The sequence below is a fragment of the Scyliorhinus canicula genome, chromosome 12 (genome assembly GCF_902713615.1).
Source record: "Scyliorhinus canicula chromosome 12, sScyCan1.1, whole genome shotgun sequence".
NCBI classification, from domain to species: domain Eukaryota; kingdom Metazoa; phylum Chordata; class Chondrichthyes; order Carcharhiniformes; family Scyliorhinidae; genus Scyliorhinus; species Scyliorhinus canicula.
In genome coordinates, this window is record NC_052157.1 from 43902018 (window position 1) to 43920640 (window position 18623).

The 18623-nt window shown below is 46.1% G+C and overlaps 1 protein-coding gene across 3 annotated transcripts in view; it reads left to right on the top strand.

Moving 5' to 3' along the window:
- Positions 1-18623, top strand: part of adamtsl3 (ADAMTS-like 3) — a 747154-nt gene that overhangs the window by 349481 nt on the left and 379050 nt on the right. For all 3 annotated transcript variants that reach the window (XM_038813229.1, XM_038813228.1, XM_038813227.1), the window contains exon 5: positions 7718-7763. In XM_038813229.1, the coding sequence (XP_038669157.1) occupies positions 7718-7763 (46 nt within the window). The remainder of the gene's footprint in view (positions 1-7717; positions 7764-18623) is intronic.

Below are 18623 nucleotides of genomic sequence, written 5' to 3' on the forward strand. Positions count from 1 at the left end.
AGCCGGGAATTGAACCTGAGACCCTGGTACTGTGAAGCAACAGTGCTAACCACTGTGCTACCGTGAATTTCAATTTTAGCTGAACAAATCTGGAAGAAAGAAGCTGTGTTGATTAATGGTGGTCGTGAAACTACCAGATTGTTGCAAAAGCCCATGTGGCTCACTAATGCTGTTTATGGAAGGAAATCTGCCATCTTTATCTAGTGTAGCCTCTGGGCATGATGTTTCAGCCTCGCCGCGCTCGGCACGGGATGCAATGGGGCCGGTAAATCTCGCGAGAGGCCTCTCGCGTGATTTGCCGGCCTTGTAATGGTCACGAGATCTAACGAGATCTCGCATGGCGTCGCAATCTGGATCCCGACCATTGAGGTCGGGACCCAGGTTGTGAGCAGTCAGTCTCACTTGAATATGTCTATCCTGGTTCTACCCAGTGCCCGAGTCCTAATGGCTTTCATAGAATAGATTTCATAGAATTTACGGTGCAGAAGGAGGCCATTCAGCCCACTAAGTCTGCACCAGCTCTTGGAAAGAGCATCCTACTTAAGCCCCACGACTCCATCCTATCCCCTTCATTTCCTTTATCTCCATAACCCAGTAACCCCACCTAACCTTTTTGGACACTAAGGGCAATTTAGAATGGCCAATCCACCGAACCTGCACATCTTTGAACTGTGGGAGGAAACTGGAGCATCCAGAGAAAACCCATGCACACACGAGGAGAACGTGCACACAGACAGTGACCCAAGCCGGGAATCAAACCTGGGACATTGGAGCTGTGAAGCAACTGTGCTAACCACTATGCTACCATGCTACCTTGGAGACCATGAGCAGGCGTCGTTTAGCACTGATTTCCACAAACATGACCCAGGCACACAGGCATATAGGCTTTAAGAGCCTATAGTGTCAGCAGGATTTTGACCATGGGTACGAAGGCCAACCATGTTCACACCTAAAGACCATATTATTAAATATGGGGGCCCTTCCAGATGAGCGGGGGCCTGTAGGTAATCGGTACCTTGGCACCCCCAATTCCACCTTGGTACAGCCTGACAGCCTGGCCGTACCAGGGTGGCATCAAGATAGCACTGTCAGATATGCAGGGGCAGTGCCAAGTGGTCGTGTAAAGATGCCCTGTTGGCATCAGACCAAGGATCGGACCCAGGGATGCCCTTATGAGGTGGGGTGCAGGGGGGCACGATGAACCCCTTATTGGTGAGTTGGGGTGTTGGGTTTGGTCCAGAGGCCATGGGGGTCTAGAGATGGGGCACCATTTAAAAATTCTGCATTGGCGAGAAGAGCACGTTATTGAGTCCTGTTTAATTGTCCCATTCCCAGCACTGGCAGTGCCGGGAAACACCTGGAAAAATGCGCTCGACACGGGACTCTGTTTCATTTCCATTAAATCGCATCCTATATTCCAGAAGGAAAAACAGTAAAATGGGGAAATAAGAATACTAGTCCTTCTGGGATGTGAACTCGGCCTATCTGGTTGTCTCTGACCTGCTTTTTAAATGGCCGAGCACGTGGCGGCGACACCACCTTGTCAGGTAAAACTCAGAATGAATAATAGATCGTCGTTTTGCCATTGATGCAACGCCCCACGAATGTTGATTTCTGTAGACATCCTGATCCAGACAAAACATTTCTTGGGAAGCTAGTTCTGCATTGATTGTTTAACAGCAGTAGATTCTGAACTGGATCCCAGAACTACGTTATTTGAACTTTGTTGCATTCATTGAGAATTTTCTGCTTGTTTGGAGAGCAGTGGTGACAGCAGATTTGAAGAATTCCACATTATAGACGTGCTCACTTTCCTAGCTGGAGGGCAATATATGATGGGAAGCAGACATTCATTGGCGACAAAAAAGCAATAAGAAAAAATGACTAAAATGAACTGGAATAGAACATAATTTAACTATTTTTGTGTGCCTCAGAAAACCATTAAATGTTACGTGCTTGCAATGCAGTGACACCTTTGCGTTGTATTAGTACTTCAGCACCCACGCGACAGGTTTTTCCATGGCAGAATTGATGAGCCCTGGCTGCCAGTGGGATCTTCCTGAAGTTAATGGACATTTGCTAGTTATGCAATGGCCAGCTCTGTCACTCAGCGGAGGACCTACCAGAGAGGAGTGACTTCGGAGGGACTGGAAGATCCTGCCAGCGGGAAGGGCTGGAAAATCCTACCCTATGCTCCATTCTAGTTCATGTTCGTCAGATTATTCTACAAAACTGGGACACGCCACGGTATTTCTTACCGGATAGTGACACATCAAACTGGAACCTAATCCTTTGAGACATAAAAGATTTTAGTTACAGGAACACACATTACAAATCATGTACCTCCAATCCAACAAACACAGTTTTAGCCCGCTTAGAACACTGTTAATGTATCTGCTTCCACAACCTCCCCTGGCAATGCGTTCCAAACACTCACCATCCTCTGCGTAAAAAACCTGCCCTCGCAAATCTCCTCTAAACTTTGCCCCATGGTCCTTAAACCAGTGCCCCCTGGTGACTGACCCTCTACCCTGGGATAGAGTGCCTGCCAAACCACTTTATCCATATACCTCATAATCTTGTAGACCTCTATCAGCATGGGTGATTTCTTCAATCAATGCCCACCACCCAAATTCTGTTAAACAGACAATTAATATACAATTAACACAGATCACTGTTAGCCAACACTGATCGCAGATTTGAGATTTTAAAAACAAAACCCAGTGATTTATTTCAGCGCAGAATGCCGGACATGCTCAAGGATGGCCTAACATTTGGAAGCGTTCGGAAGTGACGAGTGTCAGACAGCTGCCTCTGCCCCACCTGCCTACCTCAGCCTCTCTGAGGCCTAAAATAATTGTTAAGTTGTGTGCAGGAGAAGGCAGCCAGCTTAACTTTCAAACATACTGCCAGCAGTTGCAGGCCCATCGAATGACTGAGCACCAGGAAATGCGAGTCATCGGTATCTTTGTTGATCAGCAGCCTGTTATCATACGTAATCCTCCTACTGGGGTATCACTTCGAAGGCACACTGGATGAGGCTAAAAGGGCAGACATTATATACCAATTGATGAATGAAAGTGCCGTGCACGAAGCATTAGTTGAGCCTATGCAATTCAGTGCCTGGGAAGTACAGGAACCCAACATGATTTGAATGCAATGATGAGTTCATAACATTGATACTGAGGCAAGCTGCTAATAAAAAGGCAAGTTGACTGGGTTAGCCACTTCCTCCATCTGGAGTCATTACACCGGCTACACCAGATGTACCAGAGCATCCACCATGATACAGGACTGAAATAAAAATGAAAATGCTGGATAAGATCAGTGGGTCTGGCAGTATCTATGGTGAGAGAAACAGAGTTAAGGTTTCAGGTCTAAATGACCCTTCTACAGAACTGCAGAAATGTTGAAATGTAAAGCATTGTATAGTTAGAAAGGGGATGGAGGAGGTGGTCAGAATAGAAGACCAGGAATAAAACAAAGAAAAATACAGCACAGGAACAGGCACTTTGGCCATTAAAGCCTGTACCGGTCATGATACCAACCTTGGCCAAAACCCTCCGCACTTCCTTGCGCCATATCTCTATACTCATCCTATCCATGTATTTGTTGAGATGCCTTTTGAACACTGTTAATGTATCTGCTTCCACAACCTCCCCGACAATGCGTTCTAGACACTCACCACCCTCTGCGTAAAAAAACCTGCCCTCGCACATCTCCTCTAAACTTTGCCCCATGGACCTTAAACCTATGCCCCCTGGTGACTGACCCTCTACCCTGGGATAGAGTGCCTGCCAAACCACCCTATTCATGCACCTCATAATCTTGTAGACCTCTATCAGGTCACCCCTCAACCTGCGTCGTTCTAATGAAAACAGCCCGAGTCTATTCAGCCTCTCGGTATAGCTAACACCAGACCAGGCAATGTCCTGGTAAACCTCCTCTGCACCATCTCCAAAGCCTCCTCATCCTTCTGGTAGTGTGGCGACCAAAATTGTGCGCTATATTCCAAGTGCGGCCTTATCAGGGTTCTATACAACTGCAGCAGGACTTGCCAGTTTTTATGTTCGATGCCCGTCCATGAAGGCAAGCATTCCATGTGCTTTCTTGACTACCTTATCCAAATGTTTTGCCACTTTCAAAGATCTGTGGACCTTCATGCCCAGGTCTCTCTAACTTTTTATATTCCTAAGAGTTTTGCCATTTACGGTACATTTCAGTTCTATGTTAGACCTACCAAAATGCATTACCTCACATTTGTCCACATTAAACAGCATTTGCTGTTTCTCTGCCCAGGTCTCCACCTATCTATGTCCTGCTGTATCCTCTGACAATCCTCAACACTATCTGCCACTCCACCAACCTTGGTGTCATCCGCAAACTTACTAATCAGACCAGCTACGTTTTCCTCCAAACCGTTTATGTATACTACAAACAACAGAAACCCCAGCACAGATCCCTGTGGAACAGCACTAGCCACAAGCTTCCAATCAGAAAAACACCCTTCTACTGCTACCCTTTGCCTTCTGTGACCGAGCCAGTTCTGTATCCATCTTACCACCTCACCTCTGATCTCGTGTGACTTCACCCTTTGTACCAGTCTGCCATGAGGCACTTTGTCAAAAGCTTTATTGAAGTCACTTCCCTCCCCTCACCAATCATCTTTGTCACCTCTCCAAAAAACTTGATCATGTTAATGAGGCACGGCCTCCCCTTCACAAAACCATGCTGTCTATCGCTAATGAGTCAATTTGTTTCCAAATGGAAACAAATGTCCCTGAGAATTAAGCTCACTTGAATACCGGGCAAAGGAAAGATTGACAAATTTGTCCTGTATATGTTAGGGGAGCATTAATGGTGTAATTAAGGGATGAAGACTGCTATTAGTGGCGGACGGTTAGATAGCTGAATGTGTTAGTGGGAGCAACTACAACAAGGGGCAAGTGTGTAGTAGAATTGGCCAGGACAGGGAGCTGAAAAACAACAAACTATAGAAGTGCGGGTGGTGGTGGTAGTGGGCCCGGGGGGTGGGGGGGGGGGGGGGGGGGGGGGGGGGGGGAGTGGCTTAAGATGGAGGGAGAAGTTTACATCTAAAGTTGTTGAACTCAATGTTGAAACCAGAAGGCTGTAACATGCCTAATCAGAAGATGAGGTGTTGTTTTTCCAGTTTGTGTTGGGCATCGCTGGAGCATTGCTGCAAGCCAAGGACAGACATGTGGGAATGAGAGCAAGATGCTAAGTTGAAATGGCAAACATGGGAAGGTTGGGATCATGAGACAAGACTGGCCTATGGCAGTCTGAGAAGGAGGAAGATAACTTGGGTCTGGTCAGGGAAGCAACATATAAAAGCTGACAGCTAATGTCAAAGATTGAATCATCATATTTATAATATGTCCAATTTATGTGGTGAGCAGCAGTGAGAGAGAAGTAGGGTGAAATTTAATGGAAAAGACATAGATCCCCAGTTTGGACGTGTTTAATTGGGTGTTTCCTGGCGCTTCTAGTGCCTAGAACTACCCGCTATTAAACGGGACTCTGATTTTTTGGGCTTGGTGAAGCCTCACTTAGACCCATTTCCTGCACTACCAAGCTCAGCTCGCCAGTGCAGGAATGGCGCCCTGACGTCTTGATCCCCTCACCGCGACCTCCATACCCCCAAAAGCCCCAACTTACCAATTAGAGGGTCCTCCAGCAACCCAGCACCCTACCTCATAAGGGAAGGGCAGCCCCAAGCCCAATCCCTGGGACAGACAAGATGCCACTCAGCCACCCTGGCACTGCAGCCTGGCACCCAGGATTGCAGGCTGGCAGTGCCCAGGTGGCATTGGGGGGGTTCCAGGGTACCACCTTGTCCAGAGCCCGACCACCCAGGGGCCTATGATTGTTTAGGAGACTCCCCCAAGTACCGTTACATCTGGTCCACGTTTGTAAAGACCATTGCTAAACGGGCTTGGTCGAAGTCTCCAAGGTGAGGCCGTTCGATCCCGTGCCTGGGTAACTCTGGTGCTTACGTATTCAAGTGAGCCTAACTGCTCACTTGAATAAGCAAATTTGGTTCACACCTATTGAGAGTGTTAGATCTTGCAGCATTGGAAATCTTATGAGAGGCCTCTCGTGAGGTTTGCCAATCTCGTTGCGTCTCAAGTCTCTAAAACCGTCACATTGTTTGTCGGAGCAATTACTGTCCAGTTCAATGGAGTGGTAGGAGGTTTAGAATAGTCTTAGAAGATTGTAAATCCAAAATTTAAGCAATATAGCTTGTTTGATTGATCTTGTATGACTGCCATGGATGAAGATGTTTTTTTTTCTTTTATGAGATATGGGCTCTGCTGGCTGTGTCAGCATTTGTTACCCATCCCTAATTGTCTGTGAACCGAGTGGCTTGCTGGACCACTTCAAAGGGCAGCTCAGAGTCAAGCTTATTGCTGTGGCTCTGGAGTGACATGTAGGCCAGGTAAGGATGGCAGATTTACTTGCCGACAGGACATCAGTGAACCAGATGGGTTTTTACAACGATCGATGATCGTTTCGCGGTCACCATTACTGAGACTAGCTTTATATCCCTCGCTTATTAATTGAATTTAAAGTTCACTGGTGGGATTTGAAAGCAAGTGTCCCTGGAACTCTGGATTAATAGCCCGGCGATATTACCACCATGCCACCTGCTGTCCTTGGGCAAACGCCTGACGATGTTTGCAAGGTGGCAAACCGACATTGACAATGTGGGAGAGAGACTGGAACAGATTCTCGTTCTGCACACTCAAATATTTGGTACCACACGCACAAAGTTATTTCAACTCTGTCCCTTGGCAAGTCTTTCAGTGAGGCAAATTGTGTTGGTTTTTGTTTAATTTGAAGATCAATTTAGGTAAGGGATTGCCCCTGTGTTTACCTGGGTTTACATGCATAGCAAAAGGTTTATAGTGCTTTATTGTGTTTGTGATGTTGGTGATGAAACTGGCAATGTGTCTCAGTAATTCCACATTCAAACTGCTTGTATAATGAATAATAAGAACAGTAGTTTCTTGTGCATTAGACTGACAGAAAAAAACAGATTATTCACTCTAATCTTGAACAGACTTGGATTTTTTTTGGAAGGAAGTTCGTTTTGAAAGGCCTTAATTGCAATGGGCACATGAGATAAAATGGAAACTAATATATTCTGTTGCATGTTTTTTAATGGTGGTTAACCACGCATAATAGATTTATTCAAAAAAATGTCAGCGAAGAATGGAATTTTATTTGGCCAGCAGTCATTTGATCATGATAGTTGTAGGAAATGTTTTGGAAAAAAAAAAGTTTTATAAACTCAGCCTTTCAGGATTGACTATGTTTGTCCATGCTCAGTGGGATTTCAGTCAATGACTGGCTTCATTATACATACGCCCTGGCAGGTATTTTCTACTAATGTTTTGACAGGTGAAGAAAAATTTAGCTTGATTCAGAACCAGAGCGAAGGCCCTTGTCAAGAATGATTTAATTTGCTGCACTAGGCTTACGGTCTTGGCTGACGACCCAAATTTATTAGTAGTGAAGAGCATTAAAAATTATCAGGGATTAGGGGATTTTGTGACCGTGGAGTTTTCCTTTGTTGAGTCATACGCATATGTTAAAACTAGTTTATAATGGGAGCTTTTATAAAGTGCCTGACACATGTTTGTTTAATGCTTTGAAAGACTGTGTCTCATTTTAAAAAAAATTTCCTTTCTCTCAGGCACTGTGAAGGGCGGAACATTAGGTACAAAACCTGCAGCAATGTGGTAAGTACGGCATAAAATGCATCTGATTAGTACTTATTGTGAATTACTGCTCTCCTGTCTGCTGTTGCACATGGAGGAATTACACAAAGTGAGCATGTTTCCTTTCACGTGTGCTTTGTGAGTGCCCGTGACATTAGCATTGATGAATAAAATATTTTCCCAATAACATTCTGAGAACCAATTACTGATAGTTTGAAGGCTGTGGCGTGATGAAATCAGAATAGTCGATTTGTCTCTGCCATACTTTTGCTTACGCGGAGCAAGTGGTAGCATCTTTTCAGTTGATTGCGGATAAATGGATGAAAAGTGATTCCATATGCCCTGCATTCACTTGTTTCCAACTCACTTGTATTTCTATTGTATAAGCTAGGCATCCATGGTGAGCAGACCTACAAAATTGCTTCAATCACACCTGCTTCAATCACAGGTGGATAAGGTCAGAACTATTTATAACTGTTAACTTATGAGGTGTTTGCAGAGCTTCCAGACAATCAATATAGATTCCTGAACAACCAAAGCCAGCTTTAACTGCCCAGTCTAACCGGTGCGGACATATAGGCGGGAATGTGTCGCAGATACTACGCAGACAGAGCGATGAATGAAAGAGTGGTTGAAGGAAAGAGGAAATTGGTGCATCACGTCAAAGACAGAAAGATACAATGCTTCAGTCACTTCATTGGAGCAGATGGTAAAGAGAGACTGTTATTGGAGGGGAAGAGCAGCAGAAGAAGTAGGAGAGACAGGCAGAGGAGGAAATGGATGATGGATACAATGAACTCTGTGGACCTCTGTGGAATGTGTGAGGACAGCACAGAACAGAAAGAGGCGAGATCCATAAAATCAACGTTTTGTGAAAAAAATGATACCAATGAACGAATGTAACAGGATGAGAGAGGGGTGAGACGTGTACCATAAGCTTTTGAGAGCACTGTATCTGTAATAAGAGTTTTGTGATCCAGGCGAGGGGGCAGGAGAGGAGGCTGGGGGAGATGCCGTTTAAAGTGATGGGAGGGAGTTTGCGATACTTGGGAATTCAAGTGGCTCGGGGTTGGGAGCATTTACATAAACAGAATCTGGCCCTGTTAGTGGAGCAAATGAAGGAGGACTTTTGGAAGTGGGACATGCTCCCGTTGTCATTGGCGGGGAGGTTACAGACCCTAAAAATGACAGTTCTCCTGAGAATTTTGTTTCTTTTCCAGTGTCTCCCTATTTTTATTCTAAAGGCCTTTTTGTAAGCGGATTATTGTGGTGATCTCTGGGTTTGTATGAGCGGGTTAAACCCAGTGAGTCAGGAAAGTGCTGTTGGAGTGGAGCCGAGCCAGGGCGGGGGTGGGGGGGGGGGGGGGGGGGGGGGGGGTTGGTGGAGGGGGGAGGGGGTGGTGGAGGACTCATCTGGAGGTGGCAGCTGTTTATCGGCTTCTTCGGGGAAAACTAAACTGTTAGGAACGTCCGGGGGGGGGGGGGGGGGGGGGGGTAGGGGAAGTTAGTTTAGTTCAGATTAGGCGGGATCAGTGAGAGGAGATGGAGGGATTGGGGAATTGGGACCGGGATTCTCCAAAATCCCGTGTTCACGCCAGCGTACACCCGGAGTGATGTACGCCGGTGTCAACGGGCCTTCCTGGCCCAGTTAGTCTCATGATTTCAGGGGACTAGAATGGCGCCGGAGTACTCCACGGTGCTCCGGTGCCGAAAGACAGCCCTGCACGGAGGCACGGGTCTGCGCATGTGCGCGACCACTGTCTCCACGCCGGCGTGACGCAACATGGCGGAGACCTACAGCGTGCCCACGCGGAAGGAGGTAACCACCGATCGTGGGCCTGGAGGCCCCCCGGAGTCAGATCTCCCCGCCCCCCACTAGGATGGCCACCGCGGCCGCAGGTCCAAACACCCGCCAGGTTGGAACCACGCCGGGGGGACAAGCTGGAACTCGGCGGGAATTCGGCTGGTCGACCACAGAGAATCGCCATGGGGACTTCTTTCAGCGGCCCCGACCAGTGCTCCAACAACCGCGCGGGCGCAATTGCCACCGATTCTCCAGATGCCGAAGAATCGCGTCCCGGCGTCGGAGCGGCGTGGCGGGAATTTCCCGCGTCACCGCCGATTCTCCGACCCGGCGTGGTCTCGGAGAATCCCAGCCTGGGTATATAAGGAATGTTGGCTGGGTATTGTTGTTGCTTTGGAGGGGGGAGGTGTTATGCACTGAACTATGTTTGCATTTGTATTTGTATTTTTTGTTATCATAAAATCATAAATTAATAAAATGTTTTTTAAAACAAAAATCAAGCATTTATGTCAGGTAGGATTGCTCAACGATTTCTTTCTTGCTGAACAGAAAGATGCTGAAAGAAAACATGGGCCAGAATTTTCAGGGTGAAAATTAAGGCTCCTTGCCTAAATTAGGGCAAGGGCAGGCTTCCGGTCCGCCCTTCCAGTCCGAGGTCCTGCCCGCCCCGGCGTAAAATCATGACCAGCTCAGGGCGGGCTGGATCCCGGAGGAAAACTCGCCCAATCAATTCCACACTCCATACCTCCCCAGTCCCCCCTCAGAACCTGCTGTGTGTGTGTGTGTGGGGTGGAGGGGGGGGGGGGGGGGGGGGGGGGGGTAACATTGTGGGCCATGGATTACTGATCATTGGAAATGTCATCATCCTAGATGGGGGCAAAAACAGTGAAAATGACGACCTTGCCATGGCAGAGATTCCTGCAATTTATACAAGGAAACTCTATTTTCAGTGTGTCTCCAGCCCGAAATGTAAAACAGTGCTGATCTAGTCCTGGGAATAAAGTGAAGCAAATGATAATTTTTCAATGGGATCATTTGGGGAACAGTGATTAGAATATCATTAGAATCTCTACAGTGCAGAAGAAGGCCATTTGGCTCATCGAGCCTGAACCGACCCTTGGAAAGAGTACCCGACCTGGGCCCAACCTTTTGGACGCAAAGGGGAAATTTAGCATGGCTAATCCACCTAACCTGCACATCTTTGAACTGTGGGAGGAAACCAGAGCTCCCGGATGGAACCCCCACAGACACGGTGAGAAAGTCCAAACTCTACGCAGACAGTCACCCGAGGTTTAGAGTGGTTATGGGAAGAGTGAGGTAACAATTAAAGGTGAAGTCACACAAACAGAAAAGTTTACTTTCAGTGAGTTGAATAGGGATCAACCCAATGATAAACCCAGTAATACAATAAATAAGCAATGGGTGACCTTGGAGGAGAACGCCATTTGTGTAGGGATTAGTTGCATTACTGTGAGGGGACAAAAAAGGGCATCCATCCATAGCAACACCCCGAATGACTAAAGAAATGCTGAAAGTATCCCTGGATACACAATTTTTCAGGAAATGGAGGGAAGGAGAGAAAGGGGGAAGGGTGGCATTATTGATTGAGAAAAATATTAGTGTTGGAGAGAGAGAAGATATCCAGGAGCAGTCATGGACAAAATCCATTTGGTTAGAATTAAGAAGCGCTAGAGTTGCTATTACCCCAATATATTTTATAGGCCACCATTCATTGGCATTGGTTGATGTAATAAATATTCTTTTTGAATCTATCCTAATGAACAAAGAAGTTATTGAGATAGCAGATTGATTGAAGAAGCATTAGAAATGTTGGCTGATGTGGCATGGTGGCGCATTCGGCTAGCACTGCTGCCTCACTGCCCAGCCCCGGGTCACTGTACATGTGGAGTTTGCACATTCTCTCCTTGTCTGTGTGGGTCTCACTCCCACAACCCACAGATGCGCAGGGTAGGTGGATTGACCATGCTAAACTGCCCCTTAATGGAAAAATTAAAAGAAAGAAATGTTGGCTGTATTTAAAGTAGATAAGTCACCAGGACTAGAGGGGATGCATTTAAGCATGTCAAGGGAAGAAAGGATTGAAATTGCAGACGCACTGACCATGATCTTCCAATCCTTCTTAAATACAGGGGTAGCGCCAGAAGACTGGGGAATTGTGAATGTTATGCCTTTGTTTTACAAGGGTGCAAGGATAAACCCAGTCACAAGAGCCGAGTGAATTTAGTCTCAGTGGGGGTAAGCTTTTAGGCGTGACAATGTAGAACAAAAATATATGGCACTTCAACAAGGGTGGATTAATTAAGAAAAGCCAGCATGGATGTGTTAAGGTCAAGTTGTGCTTAACTAACCTTACTGAGTTTTTTTGATGAGGCAACAGAGGGATTGATGAGGGTAATGCAGTTGATGTGGTGTAGACAGACTTCTGTCATGATATATGTTAATAATCTAGGCTTGAGAGTATAAGACACCACTTCAAAATTTGCAAATGACACAAAACTCGGAAGTATTGTGAACTGTGAGGAGGATAAGTGGATTGGCCATGCTAAAATTGCCCCTTGGTGTCCAAAGCTGTGCAGGTTAGGTGGGGTTATGATATTAAAGGGAGAGGATGGGAGTGGACCTAGGTAGAGTGTTCTTTTGGTGGCTCGGTGCAGACTAAATGGGTTGAATGGCCTTTTCTGCATGTAGGGATTCTATGGCTAGCAGCGCCGAGAAAGACCCCACTATCAAACGGGACTCAGTCATTATTTCTGGCCTGGTCTCGTTCGGGGACGCCCCACAGAGGCCGCAATTATCTTACTTCCAGGAAGAGATTTGGGTACTATTTCTTAGTGCCGCCCTGATCTCTTGACCCACATTCTACTCCCCACAGTAGCTTCCGGAACCCCCACTGCCCCAACTTACCTCTTAGGGGGTTCTCGAGCACCCCCCCCCCCCCCCCGATCCTTGGCATGGGCAACCTGGCACTCAGGCACTTTGGCACTCTCAGCCTGCCACCCTGACAATGCTCCTTCCAGCCTGGAAGAGTGCCTGGGTGGCAGTATCCAAGTGCAAGGTTGCCCATGCCAGGGATCAGGCCAGGGAGGGGACTGGTGGAATGGGTGGACATGTGGCAGATGAAAATTGTGAGAAATGTAGGGAAATGTGAATTGATACATTTTGGTAAGAAGAACGAGGAAAGGCAATATCAATGAAAAAGGATATGATTCGAAAGAGGGTGCACAAATAGAGAGACCTAGGGGCTTTAGTGCAGAAATCATTGAAGATGTTGGGGAAGACTGAGAACATGGTTAACATACTAGTCCAGAGCTTAATGGAGTACAAGAGCAAGCAAATTAAAATAGACATTTATAAATTCCTGATTTGTCCTCAACCAGAGTATTGTTTCCCATTCAGGCGGTCGGACTTTATGAAGCATGTGAGGGCATTAGAGAGTGTGAGCATTAGGATGAACAGGCAGGATCAGCATGTCTAATCCACCTATCCTGCACATCTTTGTGTTGTGGGGGCGAAAGCCACGCAAACACGGGGAGAATGTGCAAACTCTACACGGACAGTGGCCCAGAGCCGGGATCGAACCTGGGACCTCGGCGCCGTGAAATTGCAGTGCTATCCCATCCTATCTGGATCCTTACTCCATGAGCCCTTCATGTGGCACCTGATTGAGTACCTTTTGGAAATCCAATTAAACTACATCTACTGGCTCCCCACTATCTATCCTAACAGTTGCATCTTCAACAGACTCTAATATATTTCTCAGGCAGTCAGGAGAATTTATAATGGGGAATAGAGAAATGGCAGAGAAGCTAAATGATTACTTTGTGTCTGTTTTCACTGAAGAAGATACAGAAAATCTCCCAGATGTAGAGATCCAAGGGATTTGGAAGAAAAGGAGTTGAAGGAAATTAGTACAAGTACAAAGGTTGGATTGGACATATTAATGGGATTGAAAGTTGATAAATCCCCAAGACCTGATATTATGTATCTCAGAGAGTTGAAAGTGGTTGCTATAGTGATAGTGGATGCATTGGTGATCATCTGCCAAAATTCTATAGATTCTTGAATGGTTCCTGATGATTGGAATGTCGCAAATGTCATCCCACTGTTTAAGAAGGTAGGAAGAGAAAAAAGAGAGAACTACAGACCTGTTAGCCTTACATCATTGGTCAGGAAAATGCTAGAATCTATTATAAAGGATGTGATAAATATACACTCAATTGGATAATCATCATCATTATTCGGCTTAGTTACCATGGATTTACAAATGGAAATCGTGTTTGATGAACATGTTGAGGATTTTGAGGATGTTACTAATACAATTAATAAAGGAGAGTTGATGGACATATGGTATTTGGATTTTTAGAAGGCTTTTGATAAGGTTCCCACAGGAGATTGATTAGCAAAATTAAAGTAGATTAGATAGGAGGCAATATCCTTTAGGATAAGAGGGATCAAGGGATATTGAGGGGAAAGGTGGGATCAGGGTATTGAATTTGATGATCAGCCATGATCATAATGAATGGCAGAGCAGATTCAAAGGGCTGATTGGCCTGCTCCTTCTTCTATTTTCTATGTCTATTTCTATATGGTGGCATAGATTAAGGATTGGCTAACAGATAGAAAACAAAGAGTAGAAATAAACAGATCATTCTTGTGTTGGCTGGTTGCTAGTAGTGGGGCACCACAAGGGTCAGTATTTGGGCCCCAGCTGTTCACAATATATATCAATGATTTGGACGTGGGAACCAAATGTAATGTTTCCAAGTTCGCAGATGGCACAAAGCTGGGCGGGAATGTGTGTTGTGAGGAGGATGTACAGTGGCTACAGGAGGATTTGGACAAACTTGGTGAGTGGGCAAGATCATGGCAGGTGGAATATATTGTGGAAAAATGTCAGGTTATCCACTTTAGCAGAAGGAACAGATGTGCAGAGTTTTTCCTAAATTTGTGACAAATTAGAAAATGTAGAAGTATAAAGGGACCTGGGTAACCTTGTCCATGTGGGTGCAGCAAGCTATTATCATAGATTATCATAGAATTTACAGTGCAGAAGGAGGCCATTCGGCCCATCGGGTCTACACCGGCTCTTGGAAAGAGCACCCTACCCAAGGTCAACACCTCCACCCTATCCCCATAACCCAGTAACCCCACCCAACACTAAGGGCAATTTTGAACACTAAGGACAATTTAGTATGGCCAATCCACCTAATCTGCACATCTTTGGACTGTGGGAGGAAACCGGAGCACCCGGCGGAAACCCACGCACACACGGGGAGGGTGTGCAGACTCCGCACAGACAGTGACCCAAGCCGGAATCGAACCTGGGACCCTGGAGCTGTGAAGCAATTGTGCTATCTACAAGGCTACCATCCTGCTGGAAGGCTAATGGAATGTTCGTCTTTATCGCAAGAGGATTTCAGTATAGGTGTAGTGCACTCCTGCTTCAATTATATAGAAGCTTGTTTTGACCACACTTGAAGTCTGTGTGCAGTTTTGATCCCCTTACCTCAGTAAGGATATTATTGCCGTAGAGGGAGTGTAACTAAGGTTCACCAGACTTGTCCGAGGATGGTGCAACTGTCCTATGAAGAGAGATTGGGAAAACTGGGCCCGTATTCTCTAGAGTTTCAAAGAATGAGAGGTGTTCTCACTGAAACCTACAAAATACCTAAAGGAAGACAGGGTAGATGCAGGTAAGATGTTTCCCCTGGTTTGGGAGTCTAGAAGCAAGGGACACAATTTCAAAATAAGGTGGAAGCTACTGAGTCAGCAATCTATAGGAAAATAGGCCTAATAATACCTACCTCCCAGTTGTCTGAGGCCGGTTGGTGAGCCTATCAAAGTCAGAAGCGGTCTCCACTGAAGATGAAGCTACCACACACTTCAAAGTGAGCTGTGTAGTTGTTAAACTAGCCAACAAAGTGTTGGCCATTCGAACTTTGAACATAACCACTTGTGCTGCCACCAGCAGCACTCTTGTCTCGGATAGTCCACAATGCCTCCACCAGCATTTGATATTCTGCAAGGATCCTTCTTTACAAATCATGAAAGGTATAATTGCACTCCCAAGGTGCTGTGGCTGAGAAGTAATATCCAGTCACCAGTGTCCTACCTCTTGTGGAGCAGACATCACAAACTCACTCTTAAGATGGACATCTCCATGCCAATGCCAGAGTGGATAGATGGTGCATGCTGTGGAGTGGTAACAATGTTAGATACATTGTGTGTCCTTTATCCCCCCCCCCCCCCCCCCCCACCTCTGGCACACATAGAGAAAAATTAGTGTTTAGAATGGTCACCTTCGCAGTGGAACTCATGCAACATTCAATTGAAAGGGTGAACTAAGGGTTTCATAATACCAACTTGTATTTATATAGCATCTGGAGTAAAAAGCCTCCAGGTGCTCTACAGTACCATTAGAAAGCAATATGTGACACAGAGCCACATAAAGAGGTGTTAGAGCAGATAACCAAAAGTTTGGTCAGAGGTAACTTTTAAAGAGCATCTGAAAGGAGGGGTAAAGAGGTGGAGGGGTTTAGGTTTGGTAGTTTAAAGCTCGGCAATCAATGGTGTCGAAAGTAAAATTGGGGATGCTCAAGGCACCAGAATTGGAGGAAGACTGGTATCTTGGAGGGTTTTGGAACTGGAAGAGTAAGAGTTTAGAGTGCTATGGAGGGGTGAGGTCGTGAAGGAAGGTTAACTTTTCACTTCAATGTATAATTCTTGATCCTGCCCAGTGAGAGCAAGATCAAGATCAGGACGTCTTGCGAGGTCTCGTTAGATCTTGCGAGGCACCAGAGTGTTGCAAATTTTGCAAGAGGCCCCTTGCGAGATTTAATGGGTCTTGTTGCATGCTGCGTAGGGCCGACGAGGCCATACGATCGTGCCCATGGTCTTTGAGATCGCACGGACATGTGGATGGGGAGCCCATCTACTGGTCAAATACAACAGCGAAGTTGCCTGCAGCTTCAGACATCTGACAGGAAGAGGGATGGAGTCAAATGGAGAGATGATAGTGTAATGATGGTTAATGTGAGAGAAGAAGGCAAAGAAGCAGTTTGGCAAGAACCCATAGATATCCATCCAGTTTGCTTTCTACCATCCTGGTCATCACATAATACAGCTATAATGGAGTTCTTGACCAATCATGACCCACCACGCTATGCTATCTTCTCCAATCCATCAGCCTCCCATCTCCCATTGCCCCCCTCCACCCCCACCCTTGACCCCAGGAATTATTTTGTCATCTCCTCATGAGAGTTGTCCTCCAAGAAAGCAAATGGGACAATTGATCTTTTGTTCCCCTGTTGCAAAGTAAAATGCAATTCTCAGCATGCACCCCATAATCGGGAAGATGTGTGCATTTAACTGGCAATCCCATCCTGTAGGAGCCATTTCAGTGAACACATGGTCATTTTGGGGCGCAGACTCCCTGGGGAGTTGGTGCAAGTCGGTGATATTGAACCATTCATTGCAAGCAACAAAATAGATTTATTTCAGAAAATGTCACCTTGGATAGTCTGAGTAATTTGAGGCAGGTAAGTGTAGAAGGCTTGGGAGGGAGAAGATGATTCCCAACACTTTCCACATGGTGGGTGGGGGGGGGGGGGGGGGGGGGGGTACCTCTTTTCATGTCTGTGTCTGCGATAGACCAATTCCTGAGACTGATTGCCCCAATCCAATCAATTTCATTGTACTTGATGGAACTTTGACTTCTTTTGTCCAAGAATTTCACTGTTCCCACGTCACAGGTGAAAGGCAGGAGCGTAGTGTATGCCTCCAAACCTTATGGGCACTGACATTAAGCAATTGAAGTTCTTGGAGTATGAGACACAATTGATTACAAGTGGTAGGTATGATGGTACCATGCCATCGTTGACTGTCTCCTGTCTTATTGCCTGGTCCAGTAAGGACACTAAAGCTTTTCCTGCAGCTGTCGGCAGCTGCCCTGAAAGGCCGGTGCTACGCTGCCTGATGGGGTCTGCCTGTTGTACGGCAGAAAGTAGCAGGATTCTCACAGTCCTCTTGCTGACCTGGTGGTCAGTATTGGAACAATGTACCAAAAATAGTCTCTCGCGAAGCCTGCTTCTTGAAAGTTGCTCCGAGTCTTTAATACCTCAGTTGCACAGTATTCCGTATCCCGCAACAGGCAGGCTCCTAATCAGAGGAATTTCTGACACTTACTGCTTGTCCAAGATATTTTAATGGGACACAACCTGGAAACTATGGCTGGTTCATTGCTCATGAGGTCAGGCAGTTGCAAGTTGCGCTTTGACTACTTCACATCTAATCAGAGAATCTGCACTCCAGGGTTTAACTGCTTTGCAGATAGGTTAGTCATGAGAAAACTATGTACTTTCAAAAACAGTTTTAAAAAAAAAAGATTGCTATTTATTTTATTTATAGCCCTTTATAATTCATGGGTGGCAGGGACTAGATTAATTTTACCAATAGGACTTGTCTACCAAGTGAATGATAAACAGGCGTGCAAACAGATTCTGAATACACAAAGAATAACAGTTGTTGGACTGACTCAAGAATTGCTGAAAGCTGTTGCGTTGCATGCCAGAGGTTTAAGCCCATACCTACTTTTGTAGTGTAAGAAGGGTGTGCACTGAGATTATCTCTGGTTGAAGCTTCATCTGTCTAATGCACTACCTCCCAAACATTTTCTCACTGCGACCCTGAAATTGTCATGACCCCAGAGCGAGAGCGACTGGGGTGTTGGTTGGCCTTCTAAGAGCGAGGTGGGGTGAGTGATGTTGGAGGGTTGTGAGAGCGGGGTGAGGGGGAGGGAGGTTTGAGAGAGATGGGGAGTACAGATGTGAGTGTTGGGTAGGGATAGTTGTAGGAGTATGGGGGAGGCATTTGTGAGGTGGGGTGATTTGTGAGAGTTGGGGTGTAGAACTATGAAAGCGGTAAACATTGAAAGAAGTATGAAGGTGCGGCAGAGATGTTGGAGAACAGGCAGCAGTGTTATTTTTCACCTCCCGTTTTGCAGGCTCTGTTGGAGGCAGTGACTAGGCCCCAGAGGTGATTTTGTTCGGCTGCTGTGC